This window comes from Onychostoma macrolepis, chromosome 24 (assembly GCF_012432095.1).
Source record: "Onychostoma macrolepis isolate SWU-2019 chromosome 24, ASM1243209v1, whole genome shotgun sequence".
NCBI classification, from domain to species: domain Eukaryota; kingdom Metazoa; phylum Chordata; class Actinopteri; order Cypriniformes; family Cyprinidae; genus Onychostoma; species Onychostoma macrolepis.
The window spans coordinates 24,602,526-24,618,316 of NC_081178.1; the positions used below are offsets into that span (position 1 = coordinate 24,602,526).

The 15,791-nt window shown below is 37.5% G+C and overlaps 2 protein-coding genes across 2 annotated transcripts in view; one reads left to right on the top strand and one right to left on the bottom strand.

The window, feature by feature from the left end:
* fars2 (phenylalanyl-tRNA synthetase 2, mitochondrial) overlaps nt 1-2,000 on the bottom strand; it is a 149,303-nt gene extending 147,303 nt beyond the window's left edge. The window contains exon 1 of the mRNA XM_058765926.1: nt 1,960-2,000. Within this exon, the coding sequence (XP_058621909.1) occupies nt 1,960-1,998 (39 nt within the window). The 5' untranslated portion in view covers nt 1,999-2,000. The remainder of the gene's footprint in view (nt 1-1,959) is intronic.
* Nucleotides 1-15,791, top strand: part of LOC131533584 (LYR motif-containing protein 4B) — a 54,819-nt gene that overhangs the window by 2,205 nt on the left and 36,823 nt on the right. The window contains exon 2 of the mRNA XM_058765934.1: nt 12,621-12,741. Within this exon, the coding sequence (XP_058621917.1) occupies nt 12,621-12,741 (121 nt within the window). The remainder of the gene's footprint in view (nt 1-12,620; nt 12,742-15,791) is intronic.

Below are 15,791 nucleotides of genomic sequence, written 5' to 3' on the forward strand. Positions count from 1 at the left end.
AACAGAGGCAGAGTGGATTTGTGCAAGTCACTCATAAAACCTTTCTTGAATAAATTCATATAGAATTGAAAGCAAAAAGGGGCCTCATTTCTTAGTAAATTGATATATGTGACCCTGAACCACAAAACCAGTCTTAAGTCGCTGGGGTATATTTGTAGCAATAGCCAAAAATACACTGTGGCTCAGAATTATCGATTTTTCTTTTATGCCAAAAATCATTAGGATATTAAGTAAAGATCATGTTCCATGAAAATATTTTGTAAATTTCTTACCGTAAATGTATCAAAACTTAATTTTTGATTAGTAATATGCATTGCTAAGAACTTCATTTGGACAACTTTAAAGGCGATTTTCTCAATATTTAGATTTTTTTGCACCCTCAGATTCCAGATTTTCAAATAGTTGTATCTCAGCCAAATATTGTCCGATCCTAACAAACCATACATCAGTGGAAAGCTTTCAGATGATGTATAAATCGAAAAATTGACACTTAAGACTGGTTTTGTCATCCAGGGTCACATATCAGTTATATGACCATATTTTTAGTCGATTTTGTTTATAGTGTAAAAATTGGAAATGTGATTGACAGGTGATCTGACCAATCATAACGCCGAATCTGCCATCTTGTCCGACAACCAAATCAGACAGAGTAGATTAACTTCGGTGGACTTAAACTTGAAAAGTGGTGTGTATTGATGTCTTTTTGCAGTTGAAATAAAATACGTTCTCATGTTCATTTTGTGCTTTAAGTAAATATGAAAACTGCTTGAACTGAGGCAATACAGCGGCAGGGCTCTCAAGTTATAGCAAAAGTTTGGCGTGAGATTAGGGGAGGGTCCACGCAAAGGGGAGGAGTCACTCAGAGGGGAGGGGCAAGTCAAAGGGGAGGAGCAACTCAAATATTTGCAGCACCCAAGTTTTTGCTAGCAGTTCAATTTAACCTATTGCTCATAATTGACCAGCACAAATAGAAGTTATAACATTTGGTAAATCTGATGAAAGACAAATTCATTCTAATAAAATAAAGATTTATGTATTTAAAAATACAAATGTATCAAAAAGAAAAATAAATTTTGCCTCAAACGAGCCAACTGAACAGCAGTACTCAATGTACATATACATTACAGTACTTACCCTGAGCATGTATGTCAAACTGTGTGTGTGTGTGAGAGAGAGACAGACAGACAGAGAGAGCTTATGTTTCAGCATATGTATTTCAGCTTATGTTTCTTTTTTTCTGTTGTAAATGTTTGTTGCACATCTTGATGCCTGATGACAGGGGTAGAGGACTCCCACATAAAGCACTGTCGTGATAATACCGTTCCATCCAGAGCCAAACTGTTTCTAGTTTTGGTTTTGTTCAAACCCACCATGGAAAACACTGCATCTGAATTTGAATTTGGGGAAGCCTCAGTGCTTTATATGGGAGCCCCCTTCCCCTGTCATCAAGATGTGCAACAAACACAACAGAAACAAAAATAATAATAATAAGCTGAAATGTGTTCTCTCTCTCTCTCTCTCTCTCTCACACACACAGAGCTTGACATACATGTTCAGGACAAGTTCTGTAATGCTACTGTGTGTGTACAGTATGTACACTGAGCACTGCTGTTCAGTTGGCATGTTTGGAGCCAAATTCCTTTGTATTTTGATCCTTTTTTAAATATGTAAAACAATTTATTTTATTTGGATGAATTTGTCTGTCTTTTATCAGATTCACCAACTGTTATAACATCTCTAGTACTTTCCTTTCAGGAAGCCAAAGCTAAGTTAAAGCTTCTGGTTGCAAAGCAGTTGGAGTTTTTTTTTTTTTTTTTTTGACTGCATCAATAATACTTTAGCACGAATTTGGCTATATTCCCCAACATCAGCTCTCACTCTCTTTTCACAGGCAAGTGATTTCGTAGAGGAATCTTAAAATCGAAAAAAAAAATAATAATAAATGAAGGGGTTACCTACAGCATTCATCGGATCTTTCTCTTCCAACTTACACTCCATGTGCGCGCATCCATGTTGCTTAGTAACAAACCCGCTTGCTGCAGAATCGCGTAATTTAAACGGAAACAACAACATCCTAATTTCTGATTGGCTGGTAGGTGGCATTTAACTCTGTATAACTCCAGAGTCGAGAGAGCTATGAACTCGGCAGAAAACTTACCTCCGTATTCCCTCATCTATTAATTGTATAGTAATTGTAGCAGGACAAGTTATCCCTTCTCAGCGTGAGAAATACAAGGGGTGGCATGAGAGCGTGTGAACTGGTTGAAATGCATGAGTCTCACGCTCAATGCGTGAGACTTGAGAGCCCTGCATCGGGAAAAAAAATATCATGTGAGAGCATTATGTGTAGTGTGAGAGGGGCATTGTTTGTCGGAGATAGCAACAGTAACTAAGGAGGACGGGGTTTTGCAAGGGTCAATAGAGCATGGGAACCTACGTCACGCCGCGTCGGATTCCGCCATGTTTTAGGTCACGCTCAGGAGCACACAGCGTAAACAAATGCAAATCACCACAGAAAAAGCCAACTGTTTTAGATTAATATTTTTTTAAAACATCTTAAATACCCTTAGAATAAAACGGACTAATATGTAAATCTCTTTAAATAAATAAAAAATCGCTCTGTTGTTTGTCTGAGAGGCTGCAAATATTCATTACTAATCAGTCTCCTTCACTACAGTGGTACTGAGGCTAACTGCTAAACACTTACAACAATTAACCATGGTTTTACTATAGTAAACGTGTAGCGACCGTGTTTTTGTTACCATTCGTATAACCACAATCTTATTAAATACCATGGATAAACTGGTTAGAGTAGCAAAACCATGGCTAATTTTGTAAGGGGAGAATACACTACAGCTAGATCTCAAACAGTGGGTCATTGTTATATATCGTCATATTGCCCGGTAAAACTGCTCAATGTTAAGAGTTCAGCCATTATAGAGGTAACAGAACTTGAAGCTGCTTTGAAACGATGTGTATTGAGGATGCTATGCAAATAAACACATTGACTTGACCGAACCAAGTTGAAGATTCCTTTCTACTAGAACGATGCGAGCGATTAAGTGAATGAAAGAAACTTAATCTGTACAAAAAGTGGCTGAGTATTAACGAGCTGCCGCAAATAACACTTCCATATATGATTTCCTTCTATTTGTGGTGTGAGGGCTTACAGTTTAATGCAAATCACTGTATCTATAATATATTAAATCTACAGAGATGAATTATAAAGCCACATTTTATTTTAGATGTTTACCATACCGAGTTTAATTTTCATCCGAGTTCTGTAGTGAATGTAGACATATTTAATGTTTATGATTCAACTTAGATCGCGTTGGAATGATCAATTGCCCTTATCATCAATGTCTGCAGGTAAAACCTCTGCTTTTTCGGCTTTCTAACGCGGAGAAAGCACGTTTTTCACACCGGCCGTGCAAAGGGATGTGGCAATTGATGATACAGTAAGCCTTAACCACTGCAACGCGATCTTAAGTAGAATAATATAAACATTAAATAATATAAAACGTCTACATTCACTACCACTCAGTCTCCGCTGTAGCTCCCGTGACCTAAATTCCCAGAATGCATTGCCGCTGTGACGACACATTCCAGACTCAAGCCCCGCCCCTCGAACGCAGACTAGCCAATGGCAGTCGAGCATCAGTTGCACGGGGAGCTGAACTCGGACATCTTCAGATTTCAGCGCCATAGATAAACATTGGAAGATCCGAAGCTCGCATCGGTTTTATGCTTCAAAAATGGAAAAACGATGTGTCTGGGGTACTTTAACACTGATTCCAGGTATCCTGAGAGGATGGGCGATATAATTAATTTTATTACATTTCCTGAATCCAAACAAAACAGAGCAAAATGTCCCTAAGTAACGTTATTCACCCCAATACAAATGAAGACAAAAACGTTCATTTTCTGGTTGTCATACACTCATTAAGTTACAATTTTAATCAGAACGTTAACGTTATCTTGTGCTTTAGCAAGGTGTCTCTGGCTAAAACTAGCTAACGTTAAAGTTAGTGAGTCCATGCTAATATACAAACCTAAATAGCGGACTCTTCTCGCGTCTTGTACAGTGTAGATCAAAACACATAAACGAAGGACTACATTTCAGTGCCTCTCCATATTAAACTGGTTAAATGTACATTAATTTAATCATACCCTGCGATACATGAACCTTGTTGATCCTGCATGTTGTAACCGTAATATGAGACTTCTCCCGCTCGCATTGTGATCTGTAAATCTCGCTTCTAGTTACCCACCGTATTTATTTCTATGGAATATTTAATTCCCATTTGTTGGCCTTCTGTGCAAAAACATCGTGGGACAAGGTTTTCACACTGTAGACAGCGAGCAGCTCCCTTTGTTTGTCCAAGTGAGCAACAGTAACTAAGGGGGGCGGGGCTTACCAATAGTGCAGTTGTGCATGTTTATTTCCCTCTTTTTTTTACATTCGGATTACCTTTGATGTATGGTGTAGTTCACCCAAAAATTAAATTTTGCAGCATTGCATCAATGGGTGCCGTCAGAATGTGAGTCCAAACAGTTGATAAAAACATCACAATAATCCACACTTGGCTTGCGATCTGTGCAGATTCCTCTCCTGATTCAGAACCAGATGACTTTTTCACTGGAGGAAGTGTTATTATGGATAGGAAGGTTTGAAGTTAAAACACCATACAAACACGCAGCTTTTGACTTCTCAAGGCATTAATTATTGGACTGGAGTGGTGTGGATTATTGTGATGTTTTTATCAGCTGTTTGACTCTCATTCTGACGGCACCCATTCACTGCAGAGCATCCATTGCTGAGAAAGTGATGTAATGCTACATTAAAAATCTGTTCTAATGAAGAAACAATGAATGGTCACAGTTTACACAGAAATCCATTCTGCTCATGTTTCATTAATGAGTCCTATTGTTTTCACTGTAATTCTGGCTGGTTTAGCAAGAAACCCAATGTGCATGTTGTTTTCCAACGGTGTAATATAGTCTGTTAAATTATTCAAGGCCTAGCAACTTGTTTTTTAACATGCTGATGGTAACTAATTTTTGGCATTTTTGCGATTATGCGGTGTAATACTCCATCGAGTCAGATTTTTTAGGTTGTGGTTTGAGCGCCGTGTGTATGTGCTGTGAAATTCTCAAATTTACGCAGGGAGAAAGAAGTTGAAACAGCATGTGAAGAGAGAGAGAGAGAGAGATGCAGGGAGGGGAACGAGTGAATGAAATGCAGGACAACTCTGAGCGACTGCGAGATGATTGAAAGCCGGAAACAAATTCAGTCAGTGAGAGCGAATGATTGAGAAGGGAGGATGAAAGAGATGTTGATTTTGACGGAAGGGAAGAAAAATATCACATCTGCCAAGAAGGAAGATTCACAACACGCACCCAGAGAGAAAGAGAGACTCTTTTTGAGGAGAGGATGCACAGTTTTTGACGGTACACGCTGCAGATTTAACAATACGGCTGCAAGTGTAGACTGCAGAAAGTAGGGCAGCTCTTACGTAAAGCATCTTCCCGTTAAATATAACCCTCCCCCGTGGTCCTCCGGCTCGACGTTAGCGCAGAGCCAATGACGACATATTTGTGCTCGGTCTTATTCATAAAGCTCACAAGAAATAAACCTTTTAAAAGCCACAGATAAATAAGTGATCAGGGATCAGCTTTGCGTGTGAAATCTCACAGATCTTCTTGAAAGTCCTCGCCTGCCAAGCCGCTTTAATTCTTTGTGCCTGTTTGAAACGGAGGGCTATTTTCTGTTCTGTTTGTAGCTATTTATTTATTCATAGCTTGCTGTTCATTTAAGATGCTGCATTTACTGTGACTGTGTTTGTTCTGTGTTCAGATTCAGTATCTAAATTGAGAAATGCTTCTATAGCTGTAAAAAATGACTGATTTCTTGCTCAGATTTATGGATAAAGTGCCAGCAAATCATTAAGCCTTCATTTTGGATCCACCCAAATATTCTTTCCAGAATGGTGTTTGCTGGCGTCTTCGCAGGTGATATGTTTGCTGAAAGTTGAGCGCATCCTCCCGTTTCTGATGATAATGGGCTGTCACGAGTCTCAGGAAGTTCCAGCCGTAATGTTGAGGCTTCAGTAGCATCTCTGTGGGTTTGATCTCTGAGAGAAACTCTCTTCATCTCCACCACAAGCTCTGACATCACAGCCTGCATGCAGCGCTTCAGACTCGTCTCTCCTCTTCTCATATCGTCTCATATCGTCTCGTCTCTTCCCTTCTTTTTCATTTTCTTATCACATTGCTGCTTTTCTCTCCTCCTTGTTGTGGCCTTTTCTTCTCTTATCTTGTTTCATCTCTCCTTTTTACTTCAGATCTTCCTTTGTCTTGTCTCTTATTTCATTTTTTTTCTTCTGCCCTTATCTTGGAGACTCATCTGTCCTTGATTCTTATTGTTTGACTTCTCATCTTGTTTCTCTATCTCTCCTTGTATCTCATCTTGCCTCATCCTTTCTTTTCTGTTCACATCTAGCTTCGCTTCTCATCTCTTCCATAATTGTATTTCTCTTCTGTCCTAGTCTCGCTCTTCTCTCTGTGGCTCTTTTTGTCTTTCTTTGTCTCTTCACATCTCAACTCTCATTTTTCTCTCATTTCTTCACTTGATCTCATTTCTCAGTTCTCTCTCTTCATTTCTCTTCCTGCCTCTTGTCATTTCTTTTCTCTTTTTTGTTTTTTTCTTGTCTCTTATCTTATCTCTATTGTTTACTGGTCTCATCTTTTTAGATCCTTTTTTCACATCTTCTGTCCTCGTCTCCTCTCTTCTGTTGTTTTTTTGTCTCGTCTCATCTCTTCACATCATCCTTTCTTGTCTTCTTTTTTCTCTCTCTCTTCTAATAATCTATCTCCAGTTGCTTTGTTGTCTGTCTGTGTTTGGTTTCTGTTCCAGTCTTGTTTCGACTTATTTCTCCTTTCTTCTCTCTTTTTGTCATCTTGTTTCTTTTTGCTTCAGGTCTTTTTATCTCATTGTTCTGTCCTTAAGTTGTCTTGCCTCCTTTAGACTCCTTGTCTCATTTCTCCTTACTTCTTGTATCATCTGATCTCTTATCGTTTTGCTCTTCACTTCTCTCACCTTGTCTTATCTCTTCTTGCTTACATCTTTCATAACTTTCTTAAATGTCATCTTTTCGTTTTCTCCTCTCATCTCTTCTTCTATTTCTTTCCTCTTGTGTCCTCATGTTGAGAGTCTGTATTTTCTGTTTCTCTCTTCATGTCTTGTCTTCTCATCTCTTTTTGTCTCGCCGCACCTCTTCTCACGTCTCGTCTCTTTATCTCTCCTCTCGTTTCTCTTATCTTCACTTCTATTGCTCTCCTCTTCTCGCTTGTCTTACCTAGTCTCTTTTGTCGCTTCTCTCGCTTTCTCCTCTTCTGATTTTGTTTCTTCATCTCTCTTCTTGTCTCATGTCTTTTTGTTGATCGTTCACTCTTCTCTTCTTGTCTAAACTGTTACATCTCGCATGGTTTCTTGTTTCTTCGTTTCATCTCTTCACATGTTGTCTCTCACTTGCGCTTCTTGGCTTGTTTCTCTTTCGCTCCTCATCATGTTTCCTCTGTGTAGTCCTGCTCCAATTGCTTCATCTCTCTAGGTCTCTTAACATCTTGTCTCTCACTGGCTGTTCTTGTCTTGCTTCTCTTCTCATCTTATTCTCTTTTTCTCATCTCTCTGTTTTTCCACAGTTCTGTTAAAATGATTTTGACCACACACTCATCATTTTTTCAGCTGTACGTGTGAAATTCATTTCAGGGGCAGGAAGCATCTTTAGCTAGTAATACAGGGCCTGTGTATTTACAGCTGAAGGTGTCATTAAATATTAAGCCATTTTAATTGGTTCCACTTCACAGAACCATGAAACAAGTTGTTTTATGTTCTTTTAGATGCCTATTATTACTCATGTTTTGTGTTGGTGAGGTGAATTAATTGTGTGTTTAACTGCCCATGGGTGACGCTACGCTAATTGTCGCCTACAGAACAAGAGTTTGCTAATCTGCTGTCGTAAGATCTTAAGCAAGAGTTCCTGTTCATCTCCCTAAATATAATTCTCTCAGCTGCCCAAGTGTTAACCACGCTCCCACCCGCTACATTCAATCGGACGCCACGTTATGCTTTTGTTTAAGGTCAGCTTAAGCATATCCGACAATATGACGCATTCGCTTAAAAACACAAGCGTTTTGTTGCTCTGTCATGCGCATCATGGCTCATATTTAAGTCTGGATGCTTGGCAGCGAGGATGAGTGTCTCTCTGAGGATTCAATATGCATGCCGCTCGATGAATCAGCCATTCCTACGCTGGTGACAAAGACCAACTGCTTAATTGTTCAATGGCCCCAACCAGAATTCACCACGGATCTACAGATCGCTCTCTGTTTTCCTTTTGACAAATGCTTTGTCATATTGATGACCTTAAAGCCAGATGGCTGAAAATACTGAAAATATCTGTCAGATGTTGCCTCGAAGGGATGACGTGAGTGGTTTATTATTAACTGGGTCTCTGATGTAATGAGAAGTGATGTAAACTGAAGAATTTAATGAGCTAAAAATGGCTATACTTTATATAGAAACATGCGAATCCCTCTACTCTGTTGTAAAGTTGATCTAAGATTTGCTTTGCACACAAGAGTGTTAAAAGATTTATTTTTCATGGCCTCTAATCATTTCATGGACTTGACTAAATTGTAAGGCATCACGCAGTGCATCAAACTCTTAATATGAATGCCAGGTGGCGGTGTTGAGAGAAATCTTAAATTGAAATGTTTAATTCACTTCTGAAATGTATTGATTAAAAATGTTTAGCCTACACTGTAAAAAAAGAAAAAAAGTTGAGCGAACTTAAAAAAAAAACATTTTTTACCACTTTCAGCAGATTTTTGAGTTTGCTCAACTTATTTTTGTGGGAGATTCTCAAATTTTTGTTGTATAAACTTAAAACGACGAAGTTGAGAAAACGCAAAAATCTGCTGAAGCTGGTTGCCTTAAAATTTTAAGTTGGCTCAACTTTTTTTTTTTTACAGTGTAATAAAAATGCACAATTTTACCCCAAATCTGTATGTTTTATGCATGTTAGAGTATCAACCTGTTAGCTTAGCAAAATGCTAACATTAGACTGTGTATTGAAATCAACAATCAAATCAAGTTTTCTAGCAGTTTTAGTGTAAATACCAACTTTATTGGTGGACCCAGGAAACCCACAACCCATAAACTCATAGAAAGGGTCGTGCGAATGCAGAAATTTTAAAGCTATAGTAGAAAACCATAAAACCTTTTTTTTTCTCTTAAAGGGGTCATATGACGTGATTTCATGTTTCCCGTTGTCTTTGGAGTGTTACAAGCTGTTCGTGCACATATAAGATCCGTAAAGTCTCAGAGATTGAAGTCTCACACCCAAAGAGATATTGTTTCTAAAAGTTAAGACTCATCCACGCCTTCCTAATATGTCTCATTCAAATCCAAGATTTACATAACACCGCCCAAAATGTGTACGCAAAGAAAGAAGGCGTAACTTATTCTTGCTGTAGTGTTGTCGCCGTCGCTGCCGCCATGGAAGCTGATATTCCCAATGTGGTAAGGGGCATAACATTTCCGTCACATGCTTGAGATATCCGGCCAATCACGTTTATAATTTAGAATTCAGTTCAGAATTTATATGGCTGGTGCTAAATGGTTAATGCTAAAGTCTTTGATCTCTTTTATTATAACTCATGTTTCACAAAACTCGTACCTGAGCACTTCACACCGCAAGTGCAGTGCTGTACCGGGTGCGCTACCGAGCAAGTTTACCACATCAAAATCTATTATTCACAGATCATGCTCTATGATAAAAGTGTTTTAATGTCATACTGTAGTATTGAGCAAGGAATCGTACAAAATAAATCTTTATTAATCAATATTAATCTGCCTCTTAATTATAATTTGTGTGGAAAAAGAAACAATGTTGGTGTTTTACTGCCAATAGTGTCATTTCAGCTGGAAACTGAGGGGATTGTATGTATATGTATGTGTAGGTTTTGCCAAAATATAGGTAGAGGCATGCTTTTTCAATAAGCCTTGGTTGCAACCATCAGTGTAAACATGTTCCATAAGGTGAGCAAATAATAGATGGAATGCGTTACATCCAAAAGTGTATGACTTCAATGTTCTGTTATTTGTACATACGTATTTTACTTGTGTTGTGTATGGTTTTAACCTCAGATTTGTCACACTTAATACACACGAGCTGTTGAAAAAGCACATGACGAGTGCTTCAAAGCCGGCTGCTCAATTTTGACTCCTTTGAAGTGTCTGTCACTGTGGTATTTCTAAAGATGACGTGCTCTTTATAACAACTGCCCCTTTTCCTTCTCAAGACACAATTTTGCATCTGTCATCTGTTGTTTTTTTAGTGTATGATCTAAGATCGCTCAGCTCTCACATGAGTGTGCTCTCACCCGTTCTGTCTGTCTCTTTCTCTGTGGGTTTCTCTCATTATTTGCAGATTTTCTTTCACCTCTCTGCCTTTCTCCCTGGCTTTTTTCCCTCCTCCTCTCCCCTCGTCCCATGAAATGGTGGGAAGCTTGGATTTGGCTGTCAGAGCGGAGTTGCCTCGTCTTGGTGGAGGTGGTTCCTCGGGTGCCAGGCGAGACTTTGATCTTGGCGTGGCACTGGGGCCTCCGTATGCCCCACACTGCTCGTGTTTCGAGATGAAAAGCCTGGAGATATGCTTCCTCCTCGCTTTTTCGCACCCTAGAAGTGCAGACGTGAAGCTACCTTACAGCTTAGTAACTAGCTGTCTAATGACTGCTCCATTATTAGCATGTGGCACACACAGCGCTGGTGCTAATGAACTCTGTCATCCAGAAGAAATGTGACTGAGTTTGTCTTCGCTCTTCCCAGTGCGCTGTCAGAGCGTTCCTTGTCTCCTTGCTGCGGTGTGACGGGCTCACTGCATCCTTGTCAGTCAGGTCTCCATTGCTTAATGTGCTTTGAGTTTTCCTATTGAGACACAACATAAACAGAGGGGCAGCAATCTACCCACGCCATGACTGATAAAAGACACTTGACTTCTGTGTGTAACCCCTGCTTTTAGTGCTTTGGTTTATAAACCTTGCAGGGGTCTTGTGGTCTTCAGACTATTGGAATAAAATCTGTTTATGTACAAATGGCAAGAGATGTTTAAAACTGCTAGATGTATTTCTGCTCTGCAAAATTTCACGTTTCACTTTTTTGATGAAGTATAAAGGCAGAAAGGAAATGCTAGGTCTAATTCGAGTTGGGAAGTAATCATTTTGAACTAAGTGCAAATAATATTTTGAAATATCATTCCTATTTCTGTGCCTAATATGTCAAAAATGCCAAATGTTTCTTCCAGAGTAACTTCCAGAATTTTTTGCAAAATCTGCATATTAGGCCTAGTTATGACACATACGTACAATAGTCATGCATGGCAGAAACATTTTTTTGTCTCTTAGGGTTACATACACTGTAAAAATTATTGTGATTTTAACAGTAAAAGACTGTAAAATGGTACAGTAAAAACCTGTTAATTGGTTAACAGTAAGTTTCCATACTGTAAACGGTGGATAAATGTGATTACATTTAATACTCTTCGAATTTTTTTTTTTTTTTTTAATGCTTTACCGTTTTTTTGGAAGTGAAAAATAACAAGTCATTGTATAATTTACAGTGAAAAACTGTATCTTGATATTACCAGAATTCCCTACACAGTTATTTTTATTTTATTTTTTTTTTTTTTTTTTTGTTGTTGTTTCTTTTTTTTCTAATCAGTTGTGTTCATTAGGGTTTTATCTTATATCTAATGTTGTTAAATTAATATTTATTGCATTATTTCACTATTATGTGTCTTACGATAATGGTGTTTAGTATTTGTGTTAATGATGTGCATGTGCACCCTCTATATAAATATTTCCGTCCTCAGCTTGTGGAAAAGCTGTTTGTGATAAGCTTCCATCATGTGACTTTCTCATCACCAGCTGTTTTTGATGCATTTAAGTGTATTTCAATGGTACAAAACAGATATTAGCACTTGAATAGGTTGATATGTTAACATTATATCAGTTAATGTAATACATTTTTTCTGTGAATTTAAGTCTATAAAACCAAAAATGTTGATCCCGTATTTTTTTTACCGTATAAAGTACTGTCAACCACAGCCTTGCAGCCATTTTACCATAAATGTTACAGATTTTTATTTATTTATTTACAGTGTATGTTATTACCACAATCAGGGAATGAGCACCACTTTGAGTTTATTTCACGTCTTATTCCACTTAATAACCCTTTTTAACATCAAGCTCGTTCTGTGCTTTATTTTCTCATTCATGTTTGTTTCTGTATCAGATTAACAATAAGTAATTTCAAACTTTTTGTGATTAATTTGCAGTTGAATGCCATTTTTTTTTTTTTTGCATTGTTTTCAACAATAGCTGAATCACAAAAAAAAAAAAAACTTGAGTGACTGACATTTGCCAATATGAACTTTTCTTTTTTTTTTTTGACTTTTTTTTGGCCAGTTTGACTCCCAAAATTGTGGCAGTGACTTTTGCAAGAGCAAGCAAATCCAAAACATCGAGTGAGTTGTTTTGATCTCTCGTTTCTGTAGGACGTACGCTCTGCGGCGGGTGCGAGATGCCTTCAGGGAGAACCGGACAGTGGAAGATCCAAAAGTTGTGGAGGAGCTGCTGAACAGGTCCCGGGACAGTTTGGCCCTTATCCAAAGACAGGTACTGGTCCAAAAAAATAGATGTTGTGACCTGTGGATTCTGTAGAGTTTGTTGAGAAATAAGAAGAGATGGTTGACAACCCAGAACAACATTTTGTGCATGGTTCCCTTTTTCCCCCTTGCGAAAGATGGTAAGAAAAGTGGGTAGGATTTGAAAGAAGTCTTTTCTGCTATAGTGAAAACAGTAATATTGTGAATCTTATTTTGTTTCTTTATATAATAAGCAAACAAAAAAAAACAAAAATAACTCTTTTCTATGTGAATATATTGTAAAATGTAATTTATTGTTGCGATCAAATCTGAATTTTCAGCATCATTACTCCAGTCTTCAGTGTCACATGATCCTTCAGAAATCATTCTAATATGATTTTCTGCTCAAGAAACTTTTCTGATTATCATCCATGTTAAAAACACTTGTGCTGCTTAACAGCATTTATTTAAAATGTATTTGCTGTCAAATTTATTGCTTCCTTACTGAATAACAGTATTAATTTATTAGTATTAAAAAATGTGTTTTATTCTGAAAAATAAATGAATGGATGAATGTATGGCTGGACTCCAGTTAAAACACCAGCCATTCTTTTATTTCCACTTAAGAAATCTCCAGCTTTATTATTTGATCTACATCAGACGTGCAGACCGGAAGTTGCTCACAGGTGAAACCCATTTGCACAGTATGATTAGAGAAACTGGAATCGCTGGACGTGTTCCTAGAAATTCAATCTATCAAAGGCCTACGGATTATCATGCTGTTTCATTTAAAAGCTGTTAAAAGAACAGCCACCTTCATCAAACTTCATTTTCTCTCCGCTGGTGAACCTAATGAAGGAGCAGTGGGCTTCGCATTGTCTTCCTGTTCCTGTATAATTCACCGTATCCTCCTGAGGGCTGGAGGAAGTTGTCTTCTGTCTGTCGCAGCTCCAGATGCATATATATGAACACCTGCTCAGCTTCCACCTGTCCGCTGGCATGTCCTGCGCACCACTAATGACCGCTGATGCCTCGCTGGCCTGCACTTTGTTCCCATAATTCCACTCCAATTCAGGGCAGCTCCCTGGAGAACATGATTCTTATGATTTTGACATTTCTTCAGATTTTGTTTTTGAAATTAACACACGCCAAGTGTCAAATGTGAATGAAAATCTGCATTGGCAATTTTTATCAAACAGTGTTTCTCGCCAGTTGGCTGGTAATTTTTTATATTATTTCTAACATTGCCAGAGAACCTGATATGGTTAGCTTGATTATCAAATTGCAAAGACGTTGCAATTATATAAACATGTGATCTGTGTTATGTGTTGTTATGCGACCCACTCATGATGACGCTTATAACATGCATTTGAAAATGCAACATGCACCAAAACATCTTGACAAATTTGTAATGAGAACGGTTTATAAATCTGTTTCCAATAAAAGAGAAATATTTTCCGCAAAATAAAAGCTCTATGGTTTTAACATTTGGAAGCAATGAAAAGACAAACATAAATATTAGTATTTTTAATTATTTTATTATTAAATGATCATCGGCTGGCGTGGCAAAATGTTAGTTTTAGACCTTGGGTAGAATACAAGTTTAGGTGAACTTTGGCTATTTTTAAAGATTCTTTGTACTTGTATGAATATTTTGGCTTAATCCCTCAAAAAATCTATATCTTTTTTTTTTTTTCTTGAAATAAGAAAACATACAGATATGTTATGAGGAGCAGCTCAAAAGAGGGTTGGAGAAGAATAGGAGGCACTGGGATAATTCATCTCTTGTCTCGTACCAAAGGCGTTGAGCTGTCCTTTGAAACCGAATCAAAGTACAGCCTTAGAGATCAGTCCATCATGCTGTCTGCATTAAGAGCTTCTGTCACCCTGACACTCTCAGCATGGGAATCAATGAAGTTAAACTTCCTGGGGATTTAAAACACCATCTTCAATCAGAGTTAGAGAGTCAGGCTCAGAAGAGCAGCTTTCACTCTATTTTGAGATTCAAGGCCCAAAACATAATCTATGCGAGTGCGTGAATGTAGATGCTTTTAGCAATGCAAGCTTTATTTCAAGCTTTTCTCCATTCCCTGTTTGAAGAGAAGCTTGTTGAGCAAGTTACTTAAAGTTAGTTAAACTTGTTGACATAATAACGCTTCAGGTTTTTGGCAGGCATACTGCCACAGTATCTCAAGAATGCATGCGGGGTCCAAAAGTTAGACCACAATGAAAACATGAGATTTTTTTTTTAAACCTGTTGTAGGATTTAAAAAAAAAAAAATGTAGGAACTATTTATGATGCTGCAGTATTCCTTGTGAATTTATTAATGAAGACTGGCTAATATTGCACTGTAATTACCAAAGCCGTTGCAGATTATCTTTCATTTTTGAGTGTTTGATAACCTATACGATAATTCGATAACAACTATACGGTTTTTGATTGTAAATTTAAGTTAAATCCTTAAACCCAAAAACGTTGCTATCATATTTTTTACGGTAAAATTCTGGCAACCACAGCTGCCGTTTTTTATTTTTATTTTACAGGGTGTTGGTCAATATTATTTTGTATTATTATTATTAATTGCTGCTGTGGTTAAATATTAATTGCAACAGTAGCAAAAAATTATAATAATTAGATTTACTATATTAAAAAAAATACAGTTATAATATTTGTTGTTGTTGCTCTCCTACTGATGATATTTGTTACTATATTTATGTAGATTTGTTCTTGAGTTTTGTGAAGTTAAAAGATCTTCAATTAAACAAAAAACTATTTATTCATGGTTTTGTTTTAAGCTGTCTAATTGATAATATCCACATTTTACGTTAATCTGCACTTTCTCACAATTATGACTTTTATACATTTTTAATGATTTTATATAAGTGAGATATAAATGCAAATCTTTCATGATTTTTTTCGCATATAAATTGTGTGATGTCAGTTTCAGGGCTCGCAAAATTTCGAAATCCCTCGTAGCCCTTTGGGCAGGTACTCTTCAGATTTTGGTTACCTGAAAATGAATTTAACTAGCCCAAATAAAAAAGACCATTTTTTATATAGAAAATCAGATAGGAGTCGAA